Source organism: Pagrus pagrus (assembly GCF_965226575.1).
Source record: "Pagrus pagrus genome assembly, chromosome: 2".
Classification (NCBI taxonomy): Eukaryota; Metazoa; Chordata; class Actinopteri; order Spariformes; family Sparidae; genus Pagrus; species Pagrus pagrus.
In genome coordinates this window covers 8,216,944-8,236,526 of record NC_140186.1, presented here as the reverse complement: position 1 = coordinate 8,236,526, position 19,583 = coordinate 8,216,944, and the positions used below count along the sequence as shown (strand labels likewise).

The window sequence follows — 19,583 nt, the reverse complement described above, 5'->3', positions numbered from 1 at the left end:
ATACTGAAAATCGTATTTCAAGGTAAAACAACAGATGTGACTACCTGTTAGCTTCCATTGTTAGCTTTCAACCACTTCCTAGCTAATGTTACTGGTTGATAGTGTTACACAATACAATAGGAAAGTTATAAATTAATTCTAAATTATCACTGCACATCTGTTCAAGCCGGGAAGTAAAATGCGCTTGATTTAATCAAACAGTATTATTAGCAAGGAAGTTGTTGAATGCTAACGTTAGCTAATGGGTTATCAAATACGTTGTTTAACCTTGAAATATGGCCTGAATTCCCTCTAGATTTTGCTCTCTTTACCTAAATTAAGCCCCTTAAATTAAATTAGGTGTGACACCGCTTCACTATTTCATTGACTACATATTCTCAAATTAGCCCCCCACACAGTTCTGTTGGACCGGGGGCCCACAGCTCATTTTGGTGCCCTGGTCCGCCCTTGTGGTTTAATCCAGCCCTGGATGAAGCTGACTCAACTGAACAACTGTCTGCTATTCAACATGCACAGCTAATGCACACACATACAGACAGTTTTGATTTCTTTTTTTTCTTTTATCAAGCACCAGTCTTCTGTCATGTGCTCCACTTCCTGTCCTAAATCTGACTGGCAGTGGCCCCTTTAGTCTAAATTAGTCCTGCACCAGGGACACACACACACACACGCACACACACACTTTCCCTGCCCTCAAATCATTTCTGTCTCATTAACCTTAAACGTGTTGACGTAAAACCATCACCACTGTGACACATACTGAGGCGAGGCTGGTTTGTTTGTGCGGCACCATATCTGAATTCTTATTTTGTGTTTTGTGAATATTTTTGGTCCCCAACAATGACGCAACACATTTCATTTGACTGTTATTGCATATCCATGCATATATGCACCCATATCCCAATATCCCTAACTCATTTTGAGTAGTGCATATTTAGGGCTGACAAAGACTAACCATGATAAACAGCATGGCTACAGCTTTGTGCAAAATTAAGCAATTTTTAAAGGGAGTCTGGGGATTTTCCCTTTGCCCAGTTCACTGTCAGGTTGTCGGCAAAATCAAGAGCTGTAAATGTTATATTGCCTCTGTCATTGCTATTATTAGCCTGCAGAGTTATCAGTCGTGGGCCATAAAGAAGGCTACAAAACGAGGGCAGAGTCAATACATTCAAAGGCTGCAGGCCTTCTGCACAATACAATATTACCAACATGCGCACAAGTCACAAAGCATTTTTACAGTCATTTTTGGTAACTGTAAAGTACTCTAACGCGTTACTTTTCTCAGTAGATAACGCAGTAACGTAACAAGTTACTTTTCTTAATGGCAGTAATCTTTTAACGTAATGAGTTACCTTTTAAAAGTGACGTTAACCAACACTGCAAACAATTTATTTTACACAAAGAAACGAATATCTTCATGTGTAACATTTGCCGAATTAACGAGAAGACCCAAGTAGGTAAGAATCTGTTGTAGTAAACCTTTCACGGAGTTTGTAAAGTTTCTCCTTACTCAAGAACTCGCAAAATTAAGCGTTATTTAAAGGGAGTCTGGGGATTTTCTTGTGCAAATCGAGGGTAAAGTTATATAAAAAGATATCGATTTAATTACATTATTTTAATACATATAAAAAAATAAAACTGCACATTAAAAATGAAGCTGCAGTGCAAGATATTTATGAATGATCCCAGATTTATTTAAGTCAGTCTGAATATTTCAGATCCAGTCTGACTGAGTGTCTCTCGGGTCCGCGCGACCCACTGTCCCGCGCTCTGAGTGCACCTCCCGCACGCGACAGAGTCCATTATTATGTCAAACGACCTCTCTTGACTCGTCCGCCCGCACGCGCGCAAACACGCGGACCGGGATTACAACCGCTGGAGTGGCGCGCGCACTACTAGCTCGTGTTTATGTAATGTCATATGTGGCTGCGAGCGTGCGTGTGTGTGCGTGCGTGTGAGCGCGCTAGAGCTGGCGCGAGCCGGCGGAGACAGCGGTCACACGTTAAACATCAGCGACCCGCGCGTTATTCTGCGGATTGAGGGCTCGTGAGATTTCAGCGGTGCGGATTTGACCCGTCATATAGGAGGGCGCTCGAGCTCCACCGTTTTCACGCACGGCACGCACGTAGACCCGGTGAAATCGTCACGCGGATAGGATCTGTGGTATCTGTCGCGAGCGTGTTCCTGCGCGGCCGGAGAGCATCCCGACGGAGAGCGAGGTCCGGGCGGTCGGTCGGCGGTGGTAGGTGTGGGTCGGTAGCACCGCGCGGAGGGGAGCGAGAGCGGGACTTGAGCGGGACTCCTGGCCGAACCGGAGCATCCCACTCCCGGCAGCATCCATCCCTCCGCGCCTCAGCTCCAGAGGGAGGCCCGGAGCGGCGGCAGGATGTAGCAGAGGATTAACGGAGGAGAGAGGGGCGCTCAGAGGAAGAGAGCGGGACCGAGCGGACCGAGGCGGGACGGAGGAGGGGACATGGGGAAGGACCAGGAGCTGCTCCAGGCCGTCAAGACCGAGGACTTGCTGACAGCTCAGCGGCTTCTACAGAGACCTCGGCCAGGGAAAGCCAGTCAGTATCCCTCCATCCTCCTGTCACACACACACACACACACACACACACACACACACACACACACACACGCACACACACACCCGTCATTACCAGGTCAGGACAGTGCAGGCCAAATCTGATGTGATGCCATTTAGCCTAAATGGTGCTGCACTGTGTTTGCGTGTGTGTGTGTGTGTGTGTGTGTGTGTGCATGCATGCGTGTATTTATGTGTGCGTGTGTGTTATGACGTTGGGTGTGTGATAGTGATGACGTTGCACATGTGTGACAGCCGTCATCCGAATGCAGTCAGAAATTAAGAGGTGCCTGTCACCCATCTCCCGTCATTGATCATTTCTGTGTGTGTGTGTGTGTGTGTGTGTGTGTGGGTGTGTACACCAGAGCGGATGTGTGTATTGGTATGTGCGTGAGAGAGAGAGCGAGAGGTGAAAGCACGCGGAGGTCCTCCACTGCTCTCGGGACAGGCGGATTATTGGTGTGTGAAGACGCCAGATGTTAGTGGTAATAATGTGATGATCGTACACGTGCAGACATTTGCGTGCGTGCGCATACGTGGCGCTCAGATGTGTGCGGGTGCTTGACGTGGAGTCAGCTGGGACTTGAGGTGATAATTAGATTTCAATTACAGCCCTGAAACTGCTCTCCTCCTCTACCATTTCATCACCAGGCCGCTCTCCACTCCTCTCCTCTGAATCTCCTCATCTCTGCTTCTCTTCAGCGTCTTTTCCACTTCTCCTCTCTCCTCCTCTCTCCTCCTCTCTCCTCCTTTCCTGTCTTTTCCCCTGCGTTTCTTTTATATCTCCTCTCCTCTCCTCTCCTCCATGCTCTCCTCTCCTCTCCTCTCCTCTCCTCTCCTTCTTTTTCCTCCCCATCCTCTTGTAACCTCCCCTTTCCTCTTGTCTCCTCTCCTCCACTGTTCTGTCCTCTCCTCTTCTGTCTCTCATACATATCTCCTTCTTTCCTCTACTCTTCCCTTGTGTTTCCTCCTCTCTCATCCTCTCTCCTTACATTTCCTTCCTTCCTTCCTTCCCCTCCTCTTCTCTTGTCTCCTCTCCTCTTGTTTCCTATCCTTTCATCCTTGTTTCCTCTCCTCTACTACCTCATCCTCTGTCCTCTTCTCTCTCTCATGCCTCTTCCTTTCCTTCCCTCTCCTCTCCTCCTGGTATCCTCCTCTATCCTCTTCCATCCTCTCTCCTCTCCTCTCCTCTCCTCTCCTCTCCTCCTCCTCCTCCTCCTCCTCTTCCTTCTCCTCCTCTGTCCTCCTCCTCCTCCTCCTCTTCCTTCTCCCTTCCCCTCCTAGTCTCCTCCTCCTCGTCTCCTCTTCTCTCCTCCTCATCTGTCCTCCTCTGTGCTCCTCCTCCTCCTCCTCCTCTCTACTCTCCTCCCCTCCTCATCTCTTCCTCTGTCCTCCTCTGTCATCCTCCTCCTCTCTCCTCCTTCTCTCTTCCTCCTCTCCTCCCCTCCTCCTCTGTCCTCCTCTGTCATCCTCCTCCTTCCCTCGTCTCCTCGTCTCTTCCTCTCCTCCTCGTCAGTCCTCCTCTGTCCTCCTCCTCCTCCTCTCTACTCTCCTCCCCTCCTCGTCTCTTCCTCTGTCCTCCTCTGTCCTCCTCCTCCTTTCCTCGTCTCCTCCTCTGTCCTCCTCCTCCTCCTCTCCTCCCCTCCCCGTCTCCTCCTCTGTCCTCCTCCTCCCCCTCCTTTCCTCCCCTCTTCTGTCCTCCTCTGTCCTCCTCCTCCTCTCCTCCCCTTCCTTCCTCTGTCCTCCTCCTCCTCCCCTCCTCTCCTCCCCTCCCCGTCTTCTCCTCTGTCCTCCTCTGTCCTCCTCCCCTCCCCGTCTCCTCCTCTGTCCTCTTCCTCCTCTCCTCCCCGTCTCCTCCTCTGTCCTCCTCCTCCTCTCCTCCCCTTCCTTCCTCTGTCCTCCTCCTCCTCCCCTCCTCTCCTCCCCTCCCCGTCTCCTCCTCTGTCCTCCTCTGTCCTCCTCCCCTCCCCGTCTCCTCCTCTGTCCTCTTCCTCCTCCTCCTCCCCTCCTCTCCTCCCCTCCCCGTCTCCTCCTCTGTCCTCCTCTGTCCTCCTCCCCTCCCCGTCTCCTCCTCTGTCCTCTTCCTCCTCCTCCTCCCCTCCTCTCCTCCCCTCCCCGTCTCCTCCTCTGTCCTCCTCTGTCCTCCTCCCCTCCCCGTCTCCTCCTCTGTCCTCTTCCTCCTCTCCTCCCCTCCCCGTCTCCTCCTCTGTCCTCCTCCCCTCCTCCTCTCCTCCTCTGTCCTCCTCTGTCCTCCCCCCTCCTCTCCTCCCCTCCTCCTCCCCTCCTCTGTCCTCCTCTGTCCTCCTCCTCCCCTCCTCCCCTCCTCATCTCCTCCTCTGTACCCCTCTGTCCTCCTCCTCCCCTCCTCTCCTCCCCTCCCCGTCTCCTCCTCTGTCCTCCTCTGTTCTCTCCTCCTCTGTCCCCCTACGTCCTCCTCCCCTCCCCGTCTCCTCTTCTGTCCTCCTCCTCCTCTCCTCTCCTCCCCTCCCCGTCTCCTCCTCTGTCCTCCTCCTCTCCTCTCCTCCCCTCCTCCTCTGTCCTCCTCTTCCTCCCCGTCTCCTCCTCTGTCCTCCTCCTCTCCTCTCCTCCCCTCCCCGTCTCCTCCTCTGTCCTCCTCTGTTCTCTCCTCCTCTGTCCCCCTACGTCCTCCTCCCCTCCCCGTCTCCTCTTCTGTCCTCCTCCTCCTCTCCTCTCCTCCCCTCCCCGTCTCCTCCTCTGTCCTCCTCCTCTCCTCTCCTCCCCTCCTCCTCTGTCCTCCTCTTCCTCCCCGTCTCCTCCTCTGTCCTCCTCCTCTCCTCTCCTCCCCTCCCCGTCTCCTCCTCTGTCCTCCTCTGTTCTCTCCTCCTCTGTCCCCCTACGTCCTCCTCCCCTCCCCGTCTCCTCTTCTGTCCTCCTCCTCCTCTCCTCTCCTCCCCTCCCCGTCTCCTCCTCTGTCCTCCTCCTCTCCTCTCCTCCCCTCCTCCTCTGTCCTCCTCTTCCTCCCCGTCTCCTCCTCTGTCCTCCTCCTCTGTCCTCCTCCTCTCCTCTCCTCCCCTCCCCTCCTCCTCTGTCCTCCTCCTCCTCCTCCTCTCCTCCCCTCCCCGTCTCCTCCTCTGTCCTCTGTCCTCCTCTGTCCTCCTCCTCCTCCTCCTCCTCTCCTCCCCTCCCCGTCTCCTCCTCTGTCCTCCTCCTCTGTCCTCCTCCTCCTCCTCCTCTCCTCCTCTCCTCTGTCCTCCTCTGTCCTCCTCTGTCCTCCTCCTCCTCCTCCTCCTCTCCTCCCCTCCCCGTCTCCTCCTCTGTCCTCCTCTGTCCTCCTCCTCCTCCTCTCCTGTGTTTGTCTCTGAACATTCCAGCAGTGCCATGGAAAAGAAAAATGCTTCTCCTCAAATGCCAGAACAGATCAGCTCTGAGTGCTCAGTCCACTGCACACTGACAAAGAGGAAAGGGGGAGGCGGACAGAGGGTGAGGGGCACGAGGGTGAGGACGAGGGTAAGGATGGGAGAGAGCAGGACAGAAGGAGGGAAATATCCAAATACGAACGCAGAGGCAGGAAGTGATGGGAGGAGGTTAAAGGGTGAATCGTGGAGGGTGTGAGTGTGTGTGTGCGTCTCACGGCGTGAATTCAGGTTTACGTTTGAATAATTGAACAGGAAGTCAGGTTCCTCTGCTGGAGGATCACACACACACACACACACACACACACACACACACACACACCTCAAGCACACATAATTACAGGCAGGCATGTACAGAAACACACTTAACACGTCGGGTGTTAGTCATGTGCCTGAGTGCGTTTGTTTTATTAACAGTGTGCTAATGCAGCTTTTTACTCTGTCAAAAATGTGATGCAGCGGATTAAAGGAAGTGAAGCGGTGGCAGGACCAGGTTAATTAAAGCAGTTGGACATTTTGGAAACGTGCTTATTTTCTTTACTGCGTAGAGTTAGACGAGAAGATCGATACCTCCCTCGTGTGTGTACAGTAAATATGTAGCTGGAGCTAGCACACAGTTAGCTAAGGTTAGCATAAAGACTGGAATCAGAGGGGAAACAGCTAGCCTGCACGTTTCTGCAAATTATGACTATGTTGCAAGTTAATGGTTTTTTTTTGCATTCAATTTTATATTTTATGTTTTGACAAGATGTGCTAACACAGTGGTGTCGCGATGATGTATTTTTGTAGTCCAACCCTGAAGTTAGCTTCGCCGCGGTTCGCTCTTCGCTCTGTGGCGAACACAAGTTTATGATACGAGCAGGATGATCTTCGCAGATGAACACCGCTTCTGTGATTTTGAAGCGTGAATTGAATTGGTGGAAGTAAAAAGCTAATGTTTGGCCGGTAACTACAGACTACGTTACAGTCGCATGACTTAAACGTCACCACTAAGCGTCTTACTAAACAGGTTTTCTATAAGCGTGATGACGTTTAATGTCCGTGACAACTTCTGTAGTCTCATTTAGTCTCCTGTTAGCAACCATCGCTTTTAAGACGCATGAGCGGTTTATAATTAAATTGTGGGACATTTAATGATGTATTTTATGTCGTAGAACAAAACATGTAAATATCTTAAGGCATTTACCTGAAAACCAATTCAAAAACCTGATAGACTTTGAGACGAGGGAACCGGAAGTGCAAAAATGCTTATTGATTTCCGGGTTTTAGGACTACAGACTACAACACTCTGTAGTCTGATTAGGTTTAGGCAAAAAAAGCACTTCATTGGGGTGATGAAAAGATCATGTTATGGCATAAAGTACCTGTTTTGGTCGCCACAAACACGGCTAGAAATTGTCCAGGTCAGGTCATAAAAAATGGTACTAATACATTCTCACTCCCAACACATCAAATTCGCCAGCTTAGTCAGTGAATTTACCGTGGATCCCGGTCTCTGGGGGGAAAGTCCTGTGAATGAGCCGTCGAACGAGCCCAGCCACCCCCCTACCTTTGCTGTCCCCCTTTCACACTGTACAAGAAACCCAGTAACATCTGGCTTTCGTCTTTAATGTGAGTGTGTACAATCGGCATCCACTCCCCGTCATTTGACTCCACAGTAGTCACGGATGTTTATCGGCTCCAGCTCCGATCGGCTGTGATAAAAAGAAACACAACGCTCAAGTGGACGCAAAATCCATCCGTCACTGTTGGAACGGCACTCGAACATTGTTCGGTCAATGCTGAGCTTTGAAGAGAACCGAAGCAAAAGATATTTAAAAAGTAACGTGATCCGTACTGCGCATGTGCAGCTCTCAACAGAGATGAGAACGAAGCGAGATGTCTCACTCCTTAGCTGCTTCCCTCATCAGCTCCAGAAAAAAAAGATGTTTCCAAATCAGGGTATAATCTATGAAGATTAGAAAAGTAGTTAATTGCCTATCTTTAGCAGGTTTACCCACGTTTCAAAAACCCACACACTAATTTTCATGTTCATCTGACCTGGAAATCAACACCAGTTCCCTTCCTTACTGAAGGCAAAGCCAGATGTGAGTGGGTGTTGGTGGGCTCTCTTGATTAGTGTGAAAAAGGCTTCATTAACACATTGTATATCACTCGTTTAATCCACACATTTTACAGTGGCCCCGGCTAATTCTTGTCCGGGAGCTGTAACTTCCTGCGTCTCTGGCTGCCTTTACTTTATTTACTGTGGGTTGAACATATTTTGGACATTCAGACGGTACAAGTGATTTAATTTTATCTTATTTAATAAGCCACACTAAATCAGGCTTTGGCTGCTCAGACAATGCTTTAATTCATTCTTTCTCTTTGGGGATTTTCTGACAATAATAAATCACCAGACTTATCCTCTCGTTTTATAGTCTTGCTGCCCTCGCTGTCTGCGCAAAGTCAAGAAATCCTCTGTCGGTGTTTTGGCTCAAAAGTTGTTTTTTATCAATAAGTTCAGACAGAGAGATGTCGAGTCTCCTGCACAGTCAGATGAATGGGCATTAAAAGCCAGCGCCTGCATCCACACAGTGAGACGTATTTCTGAACCCTCTGATAATGGTTTCTTTATCTTTGGCACAGTTGCAATAAAGCTCTTTATCTTAGAGATATAAGACCATCCCTATCATAATTGTATCTCCTTTGTGTTGTTGCAAGAAACCGAAATGGGCACAAAGTAATTTAAACAATGTATCTGCCCCTATCAGCGATCAAGGAAGTGCACCAACACTGACCTTTTTTTTGGCACAGTCATAGTGTTTCGTAATGGACTGAAGTACAAAGGTCTGTTATTCTCCCCAGATCAAGTAAACAACCATATCTAAGCTCATGAGAGCGGTGATAGACCAGCAGTAACACGGCAGAGATATTCGGGGAAATCACGTCGCTGTAGCACGCTTCAGTGGGATCATTTCTCAACAAGTGTTGCTCATGAAATGTTGATAACCTCCAAACACTTTGCTCCAACGTCACGCTGAAAAAAATAAACTGAGGGGAGTTTCAAAGCTTAAAAATAAGCCATGTGAATATGTCAGCCTGGGCTCCGGGACGTTATAATCAGCATTCTTCGCAAAGTTTGACATTAATTGTGTTTCCCTCCTTTAAAAGGGATAAACTGTAGACATGTAGGTGAAAAGCTCCCATAAGAAGAAGCCAAAGCTGCGTTGTCATGTTTGATTTTGGTCTTTGAGAAACATATTAATGACTTCAAAATGCCAGGAACCAACAAAGTCCTGCTAGTGCAGAGGAAATGTATGAAATAAACGTAAGTAACCATATGTTTCTCTGACTAGTTGGTGTATCCGGTGTGCAGAAATAGAGCTGCAACGATTAAGCGATTAATTAGATAATATAAGATAATCCTTCATTCCTCCCACAGCAGGGAAATGTGCATTATCGCAGCAGACAAGGGGGCAGCAAAACTAGAGAGTATCAGTTAAAAACAGCAATGATGAAAAAGTAAGAAATAAAAAGATATTTACACCATCAATAATCAATCAGATGGTAGAAAGAAAATTAATTACTAACTTTTTTGATGATAGATTCTTCTTTTTTTGTCATTTTTTTATGGAAAAATGACAAAAATTTGCTGTTTCCAGCCTCTTAAATTTAAAGATCTGCTGCTTTTATGATAGTAAATGAAGAGTCTTTGCGTTTTGGACTGTTGGTGGACAAAAGAAGCAACTTCAGGCTCTGAGAAATTGTGTTTTTTCCCCAATTATTTGACCTTTTATCAACTTAATGATTAGTTGATTAATCGTGAATTAATCTATAATGATAATAATCAATTAGTTGCAGCCCTAGCTATATACTCCCGCTGTGCAGCCAAACACACAGATTTCCAAAAAGTAGTCCATCTGACCTTCTGTCTTAAATTTGTGTTTGTTTTCTCCACTTTGTGCAGGAAAGTACAGACTGACATTTAGCACTTAGTCGCACTTTTGTCAGTTTTCTGAATCACCGCTGCCGAGTTTTAATGAGTCTCACTGTGTAACAGCACTGAGCAGTGTGTCACGATTAGTGGGGATGATCATTTTTGCATCACAGTTTTCATTTTCACCAAAATAAGTTAAAATCATCATGATGTGACATTTTTGGGGGGGTCTGTACCAAACAAACATGCTTTCTTGTATCCGGAGAAGTAAAGTTGTTGGCCTCGACATCTCGGGAACACTTCAGCACTCAACCCAATCCCCAGGATAAATGTTGGCAGTGTATGTTTCTGCAGATCACAGATACGCTGAGACTTTCCTGTAGGTTGCTTCTTTACGTTCCCGTAGGTTCATTTATCTATTTTACGTTGTGACAGCGCTGTGCCTATGATGTGATTAGGTTTAGGCACAAAAACCACTTGGTTAGGTTTAGGAAAAGGTCACGTTTCGGCTTAAAATAACTGCTTTGGCCGGAAAGTGTCTTGAGGTCTCCTGAAAAATATCCAGTCACGCTTACAAATGTTGAAACACAGTCTTGAACTGTGGTCACTGGCTTGGTAGCCTTGTTGATTGTAACTCAAATATAACAGTCAGATCATGTAATTTGAACGTGATATGACACATTTTGTAGAAATATGAACATATCGGTGGTTTGTAGAAACGTTAACTGCCGATATTTAATCCTGGTGACTTCAGTACTTCGTTATAAAGCTGTTTTGTTACACATTTTACATTTATCAAAAACTTGCAGCCTCTGAGATTTGGATTTTGCACCTGACTATATTGTAATATTGATAATATTTTGTGTACTTGTAAAATTATATCTAAATCCAAAATAAAATCTGGAAGAAGAGATCTGCTGCTTTTCTCACAATAACAACATTCACAACTACAATTATTAAACTCTTAATTATCCAGAGCGCACAATAACACAAACTCTCATCCCTCCCATCACATCGTCTTGTTAACCTGTCATTTTGTACTTTGGATGAAAATGCGATCTACTTCCTGGACTATTGGCACACTGTGACCCTGAGTCCGGTCGCTGTAACATATGTGTGCAATCGTCTGAAAACAGAAAGAGAAAAGTCATGTCAGCGCTGGCATTTGTTCAGGGCTACACGTTACGCCGAAACCCCAAATGCGTGATGACAGGCGGAGTCAGAGGTGATGGAGACTGGACTCCAGAACATGTCTGGTAATGAGAACCCTTGAGAAAAAAACCTCCACTTCACCTCTCCTGAGGTTTTTGGCGAATGTGCTCTGTTACACCGCGGCTCGCTCTCCCAACAGGCTTGTTGGCGCCCTCTGTTAAGATCGAAGGGTCTCGAAATAAAACGTGTCGCGAATTCACGTCGGATAAACTCTGCAGATCGAGCGAGATGCTGCCGAATAATATCGGAGTAATCCACGCCAACTGATTGACAGTCTGTGAGAATGGCACATCGAGAGGTTGCCATGGTAACCGGGGCTCGGTTGCAGTGTTGTGCCTGAAATTATCATAAAAAAAAAAGTGAACCCTGGTCCAAGGACACCATCAGAGAGACATCGTGGGTGATGATCTTAAGCAAACAGTTCGAGTCAGAGAAGCAAAACACATTAATATTAAAATTTGTAACACATTTAAGTAACTGATTTAATTATGTAGAGGGTTATGAATGAAATGAGCGCAAGTTCGAGGATGGAAACGGTCCTGAGAGCGATCGTTTTGGCTTCTGGAACAAAAGAGACGATGGAGATTTTGAGGGCAGACTGATACCCCCCCATCCTACGTCAGCTGCGTCCAAGTATTTGATTAAATATACATCGTGGTTTTGGGTCAGACGGGAGCATTATTAAGTAATAACATGATCCAGACTTTGTGTTGCAAAAGAAGATAATCTATTAAGAAGAAGACAGTAGAATAACTGTGGGCGCTTTGGATGTGGAGGCCCTGTCATAAGTTTGTGGTCGGGGGGGTCGTGTGGCTCTGTGATCTGGTCTGATGGTGACACAGATATCTGCACTTATTGATTCAGCTGCCTCCAGGGGGGGGGAGGGAAGGGACGGTTCTTATATTTAATCCAAGATAGATGAGGGGGAACCTGCACGTGCACACACACACACACACACAAACACACACAGACACGCAGGAGAATGATGTCATCTGCAGAGTGTAAACAGAAACAGCAGAGCTACCAATCAGCACGCGCTCTTTAGCAAATTACAGGGAAAATTAGAGTGTGAGAGCAGGATGAAGGGATGAAGTGCAGATAGAGCTGCAGAGAGAGGGAGAAGCTTTTCCCCAGATTACGGAACAGCTACAGATTACGGCCTGCGGGATTATGAGGGTTTGACCAAAAAAAAAAGGAAAAAAAAAAGTAAAGGCGGAGAGACAAACAAGCCGCTGTTTCTGTGTCCTTTTCCGGAGTGTGTGTGCTGTTTGTGTGTGTGTGTGTGTGTGTGTGTGTGTGTGAGCTCCTTCCTGCTGGCTGGTGTCTTCGTCTTTTTCCGATGATCCTGTCAAAGATCAAGATCAACAGACACACACATCAACAGCCACATAATCACGAGCACAGACGCATCCATACACCCAAACACACAAGTGTATTTATTCATATCACTGCATTGTAATGCGTTAATAAACAAAGATACTGTTCGTGTGTCTGAAATCCACATGTGCACAAACTGGTAGCAATAAAGGGACAGTTCACCCAAACATGAAACAAATATGAAAATTCTGCCATTATCTGCTCACCCGCATCAGACGGGAAGTCAGGTGAAGTTTCTTTGTCCACAAAATATTTCTGGAGCTTCACGGCAAAACAGCGTTGAAGCAGTGTCCTAAACAACTGAAGTGGATGGGGACTTGTTTTAAAAACGTAAAAAAACAACCAAAAGAAGCCCATGAAATGGCTCCATACAGCTCGTCTGGCGTAATCCACGTCTCCAGAAGCCCGGAGATCCCAAATTGATTTGAAAAGACGTTATTTACACCCTTGAGGCACGGTTGAGCTTGTGCACCCACTTCAGAAGGACTAAGCGTTAATGCTTTTAGCTCAGCAGCTGTAGCAAAGATTTGGGTGTGAAAAAGGGTGTAAATAACGTCTTCTCGAATCAATTTGGGGTCTCAGGGTCTCAGGACACTTGGATTACGTGGGCCGAACGTTAGTCCCCGTCTACCTCGGTTGTTCAGGAGAACGCTGCGACGCTGTTTTGCTGTGAAGCTCCAGAAATGTTTTGTGGACTACGAAACTCCCCCTCCGTCTTTTGATCGGCATGCGGGGGGATAGATCATTACCGAATTTTAATTTTGGGGGGAACTGTTCCTTTTAAAAGCCAGAACACATGATCGAAACCTGCTATCGTTCTTAAGTTAATCTGCTTTTCTTTGCATAAAAGGATGAAACAACTAAATCAAGTTATTCATGTTTTGAAGTCCTTTTATAGTCGTAATGTTTGTAAACACTAGAGCTGCAATGATCAGTCCATTGAAAGACAGTTAATACAAAAATTCTGATAATCCGTTAATCTTTTTAGTCATTTGATGTCAAACATTTGCTCATTCCAGCTTCTTAAAAATAAGGGTTCGCTGCTTTTCTTTGTAATTTATGGTCGTAAATGAGGATAGACATCACTTTGGGCTCTGGGATTTTCTGTCGAGCCTTTTTACACTTTATGAAATAATCAGCAGATTAATCGATAACGAAAATAATTGTTAGTCGCAGCCCGAGGAAACACTGGAGTAAAATAAGAATCAATTGAGAAACACACAAGTTGCAGATGTCTAATGTGGATAAACCTCAAATTTATACAAGTAAAAATCCTACAGTGAAGTTTTGTTTGTCTTCTCTACCTGGTCGCGTCTCCTTGACCTCTGTTGTTTTTGCTCGTTGAAGAAACAGTCTCTTGTTTTGGAGCGCTCGCTCACAGGTAAAGGAAGTGTCGCCGTCACCTCTACCTGCAGGGAATGAAACATTAGGATGAGCACAAGGAGAGAATAAATTAATCAGTGGATTCTGAAGTTTAGACTGTTTTTGTAATGAGCTTGTTATTCTTCCTCTTCTTTGCCCTCTCCTTCTCTAAGTCTCTCTCCTCTGTGTGTTTCAGAGCTCCTCGGAGCTGCAAAGCGGGTGAACGTCAACATCCAGGATGCAGATGGGTGAGGGACTTCAGCTGCTTCATGTTTTCTTTGTCATTGTTCCACATTCCCAGCATCCTTTTTTTGTTTTTAGGCTAATTTCCTTTCCTTACATCTTCTGTTTTTCCCTGCCAGTCCTTTCCTCCTTTCCTTCATTAACTCTGTCCCATCTTTCTCTCTTCTTGACATGAACACAACAGATTGCAGTTACAGAGTTGAATCCCTGAGTCGTGTTCCAGTTCAGTTTTTTTATTTAGATTCAAAATGTTTTTTTTTTTCCAGTTTGCAAAATATAAATACCCCCCGGGGCAACACAGTATTTAGGGCAGTGGTTGGAAGTCAATACCCGCCAAGGGATTACAAAGTACAGTACATCTGAAATATCTAAAGCAGCTCGTGAGTATTTTTATAATAACAATTCATCAAATAACAATGTGAAAGGGAGTCCACAGAGAATTATCATGCAAATACAGAGCTGAATAGCGAGTTTCAGTCTAACACCCTATTTTGGTTCGTTCTAACCGCTGTCATAGTGTAATTTTCAGCCACAGCAGGCAGCTGTTTTCAATTAAAAAGCCCCGAAAAATCCACCGTACGCTTCCTGCTCAGCGCCAAAATAGCAGAAAGGCAAACTAGCTGGTTAACATAGTGAAGCATTTAGGAGCTGAAGAGACAGATAATCCCCTTTGGAGTTGGTAGAAAACAGATGAAAGAGGGTAAATGTTAGACTTACATTGACCAGGGGGCAAGACATGCGACTGCTGGATGTGACAAGCAACGGTTTGCTAACTGAACATGTTGTTTTTGCTCATCTCTGGTGGGTTTGCGTGTAACTTTTCACCCCCCAGTGTACACGTGTGCCTCATGTTTTAAAATACGGAACAAACTTGGTATACAGACACGTAGCGAGCGACGGTAAGGGGTTCCTCCCCTCGCATTAACACATTTCCTGCATTTCTGCACCACCTAACCTCTTGGGATTAAGTCAAGAAACCACCTGCACTAGTTTAGATAAGATAAGTTAGACAAAGGGTGCCATGAAGCCAAAAAAGCATGAAAACAGTGTATAGTTGGGTTGATCGGCGGGGGGGGGGACAAGAAGTGTTATCAGAAGGATGGCTGTTTTATATTTGAAATTATATTTGGGAAAACATTACGTAGCCTAAAATTGGAGAAGGTTGCAGGCTACTCTCTTTGTATCATCCTAGCCTGCTCCTGCGGGGGCGAGGTGGAGAGCAGGGCAGCAGATTAGCCTGAGATATGAACAGTAATTGGACACAGACAGGAGGATGTTGTGGTGAAATGAAATGTGGGTAAACAAAAGACGTCAGCTGGCTAAGCTGTCCAATCTTAAGTAAAGATAAACTCAGCTTTACCTTCCCGATACCAGCCGATATTGAGTACACCATTCTGATACCAGCGCGTGTTGTACAGTTGTGTACAGGACGGCAGATCCCTTGTTCTTATAATTACATATGTGGTATCGAAATGCCGTATCGAAAACTAGTAAAGTGGTCGTTAGCATTAGCCGCTCGAACACGATTACCTGAAAGTTAATTTTTAAAAAAGACAAAAAGTGAGACACCAGAACCAGAACTCCGCTGCCCCTAATTGAATAATGGGGGATTCATTTGCTCCAATTGCTCAGGCGCCTACGTGAGCGTACCCACAGACCCACATGACAACCCTGACGAGCCTCTTCGACTTTTATTCTGCGCTAGACACCCGCTCTGATCTTCCATCTAATGTGAGCAGGCAAAAAGAAGATCAATTTACTATCGGAGAGGATCATCTTAAACGTTTGAGACGTGAAGCCAGCTGAAAGCGCTCAAATCTAAAGCCTGTAATTACCTTAAAGGAAAGCCAACATTTCTCAGCTCTTAATTTGCTCCGAAATGTTCCCCTATCAACTCCGAATGTGCAACTATGGATTCTGGTTATATTTAGACCCGTGATTGGTTAAGCTTTTTATGTGTGCACATGCTTGGTTTGCGATTGTGTTCCATTTGGCTCCATCAGATAACAAAGATCTTTTTTATTATGCTGATTGGAATCAGATAATTGGACTCAGCTCCTTGCGTAATGACTGATGATTCGTTGATTTGACTCCAGGGCCCGGCCCTCATATTCACCAGGGATCCATTAGACACACACACAGAGAGGCGCTGTGTGTACGCTCGGCTCCGGGGTAGAGAGATTGCTTATTAATGGAAGTAGGTCATTTGCCCCCTCCTGTCTCTCACACAGAGCTGAGGGGCGGAGCTGCTCTACGCTGAAGATTATTTCTGCAAAGTTATGCTCTGGTTTTACACTACATCGATGAATATGTGTATTTTTATACATAATCTGTGTCTGTGTGAAGGTTGGCGCCGCTGCACCATGCTGCTCTGAGTGGTAACAAGGAGCTGATCTCTCTGCTGCTGGAGGCCCAGGCAGCAGTGGATATTAAAGACCATAAAGGTACAAACACACAGCAGATGTTCACAGAGTGCAAGTGTCCTTAAAACTCACTGTGTTTTTGTCATGACGGAGGCGCGAAAACACACAAGGTTGGCAGGAAAAGAAAACAATCCCAGACAAAAAAAAACAGGAAAACAAATATTTCTGACTTTCCCTGCGTGACCAATAACACCATGTTATGTAAGAATAGCAGCGCTCGTTGGAGATGCAATAAAAAACGTAGTATACAGTGTTTATGAGAGGTGACAGATTTGTGTGCACAGCAAACAATAGACAATAGAGGAGGAGGAGGAGGAGGAGTGCTTCATGTCTGCAGGACGGAGAGCCAAGTGGAAGAGGAGCTGCAAAAATCTCCATCTCATGCTCGCAGATTCCAGAAGGAAGAAGAAGAAATCTCAGGGCAGATGGGAGATATAATCCCTCCAGGATGTAGGCCTAGCGTCTCCACACTCCCAGTCAGTCGTACTCGGCGCGTCTCGAAATAGAGGTTCACAACTGGTAGGTGGCCCCCACACCTGATTTCACCCCATGGAGGTGGCAGAAAAACCTTAAACCGTTCCTCCACTGCCTGCCAAACTGCCCCTGTGCCGATTGGTAAACAGCAGGTGGAGAAAAAGATGGTGACTGGCTAGTGAACGTGCTAGCTGGTGGAGCATTTAGCAGCTAAAGAAACGTGTTCACAGCTTGTTTCCCACAAATGGGCGATCCAGATGTGTTATGGCTGGGTTGCAGAGATAACATGCAACATTTCTGCTTCAGAGACATGAAGAGACAGAAAGTTCAAACCTGGATTTTGTTAAAAGTATTGTTTTGTTTCATTTGGTTGAGAGTCAGAAAGTGAGGAAAGAAGTCAGAGAATGTGACTAAACATAAAACATGACTTGTCACGTCAGAGAGATTCCCACTGGCAGCGGCGATTGCTTAACAGTAAAGACAACAACACCCACGACCCCACGTGACGTACGTGTTTTGTTTTGTTTTGATTCGAGGACCCCTAGTGAAATAAATTAAATTATTCAAGGTTCATCCCTCACTCGGATGGGACAAGAAAAGCTTTCTCTTCTGACATCGAGGCTTTGATTCACAGTCGCACCCGTCTACAAAATGTTCTTGTGCAAGATGCCAGCTTGAGGTCGCTGACCTGGACATCCTGCATGCCTGGGCTTCTGTGATCGGTATCCTGTCCAAAAGAAATAAACAGAAAAGGAGGCAAACATTTGTGCCAGGACTCTCCTGGCAACAAAGCTGAGGGTATTTCCAAAATCAGAAATGTGGTGGTTATGGTGGTCAACATTCTGGGAGACCTTTATTGTTGTTGTTGGTTATCTGTGCTCATTAATCTGAGGGTGCACCGCTGCCCGCCAAATACAGCCCTTTCCTTAAATTTCACACGGGAGTCACAATATATCAACAATTCAGCCTTCAGAATTTCAGGATGAACTATCATTAGAAAGGAAACAGACTTGGTGCTTTCCGTGGTTGTCTGCACCGCTTAATATCAAACAAGACTTCCTTGATTTTCTTTTCTGTACTTCCACCAGTTTGATCAGCCATCAGCACCACGCAGTGCTTCCTTCTTCCCTTGTAAATGGAAGTAGGCTCATATTCCTTCAGCAGTCCTCCAAAAGTACCTCCTGAATTGAGGCAGTGTCTGTTACATGAAGAGAGACTGAGATCTCCTGTCATCTTCAAACAACTTCAGTGTCTCTCTTTCCCTGCACAGTCTGGGTGAAGTCTTCCCTTCTCTTTGCCAATCATCAAAACACTTTCTAGAGGCTTTTTGAGGCTGCCTGAAAGTCATTTTCCATCACATCTCAGGCTTCAGCTTCTGTAACTACTACAGCCGCTGCGTCTCTTTATCCTGCCAGCACCTCTCTTCTGAGTCAGGACTCCCTCATGCCAACCAGGCCTGGAGGGCCTCTTTATTCAGCTTGACAATGTGGCTCATCGCTGGTATCAGGACCGGGGGTCTTGGGCCGCTGCCATGAGAAACATGCTCGCTGCTTCTTGCAGCCACTGCTACAAATTGCTGTTTAATGTCTCCTGGTTAGAGGCACTGGTAATGACTCAACGCTAGATTTTTGTGCTGAGCTCAGGTGAACTTTGCAGCATCTTACATTCCCTGCATGGCTCCAGGAGTTGGCTGCAACGTCCATTTTCCTGCAAAGATCTCTTAGGTCATGTTCAGATAAGGGATTTCTTGCCTTGCCCTTTGTCTGAGAGCAGTTTGTCAGCAGCTTCCCCTGGGTACGACGCTCGCCCAGACAATACTTCAGCGGTCAAAAAGGTCACAAGAATGTCAAGTACAATAAGACTGCATGTCCAGGAGGGATACAGAGAGTCTGTGGATAAATCTGTTGCTGTTTGCAAACAAGTGCTAAAACTAATGATTGTTGTCTTGATTAATCCATCCATCATTTGGTCTACAGATGGTCAGAAAATACCATATATCGTCTGAGAGTTTGGATTTTGTGTCGTCTACAGGCTTTACAGGCTGCGTTACAGTAAAATGATTAATTTTCTGAACTTACTAGCCTGTTCTACTTGTTCTCATATTTGCCTTTACCCACTTAGTCATTATGTCCACATTCTTGATTTTTATTCATAGAGAAAATCTCATTGTGTTAATATTTTATAAAAGCAACAATAGTCGTCCCTACAATATCGGTGTAATATCGACGTATTTGCTCCAAAAATATTGTGATATTTGATTTTGTCTTCCAGTCCGAGCATTTATGAAATGTTGTTTAAGAGATTTCAAAATACAGAGATATGTATTGCGATGTTATTTTATCACCCAGCCAAGGAAATAGCATGATATCCATCACGAGTTCCCGGGGCCCGTGTTGTCTTGTTTTTCCCTCATCAGATCTCAAGTTTACTAATAAACATATAAATGTCACATTAGAGAAGCTTGAAATGGATTTTTACTTAAAAATTAGAAGAAAGTCGCTGATTAATATTCATTCAGTCGACTAATTTGTTCAGCTCTCTACTTGTTTTTTTTTGTTTTTTTCAATTTTACTGGCAACACTGAAATCGTATAATGGAATAATTGAGTTTAATAA

General features: G+C 45.9%; 1 protein-coding gene across 4 annotated transcripts in view; it reads left to right on the top strand.

The window, feature by feature from the left end:
• The first annotated feature begins 1,798 nt into the window (after positions 1–1,798).
• LOC311272527 (uncharacterized protein) overlaps positions 1,799–19,583 on the top strand; it is a 40,488-nt gene continuing 22,703 nt past the window's right edge. For 3 of the 4 annotated variants that reach the window (XM_084378994.1, XM_084378993.1, XM_084378992.1), the window contains exons 1-3: positions 1,800–2,567; positions 14,025–14,076; positions 16,418–16,515. In XM_084378994.1, coding sequence (XP_084235120.1) covers positions 2,474–2,567; positions 14,025–14,076; positions 16,418–16,515 — 244 coding nt within the window. In that variant the 5' untranslated portion in view covers positions 1,800–2,473. Of the gene's footprint in view, positions 2,568–14,024; positions 14,077–16,417; positions 16,516–19,583 lie in introns of all 4 variants that reach the window. The other variant, XM_084378991.1, reaches the window with a different exon arrangement.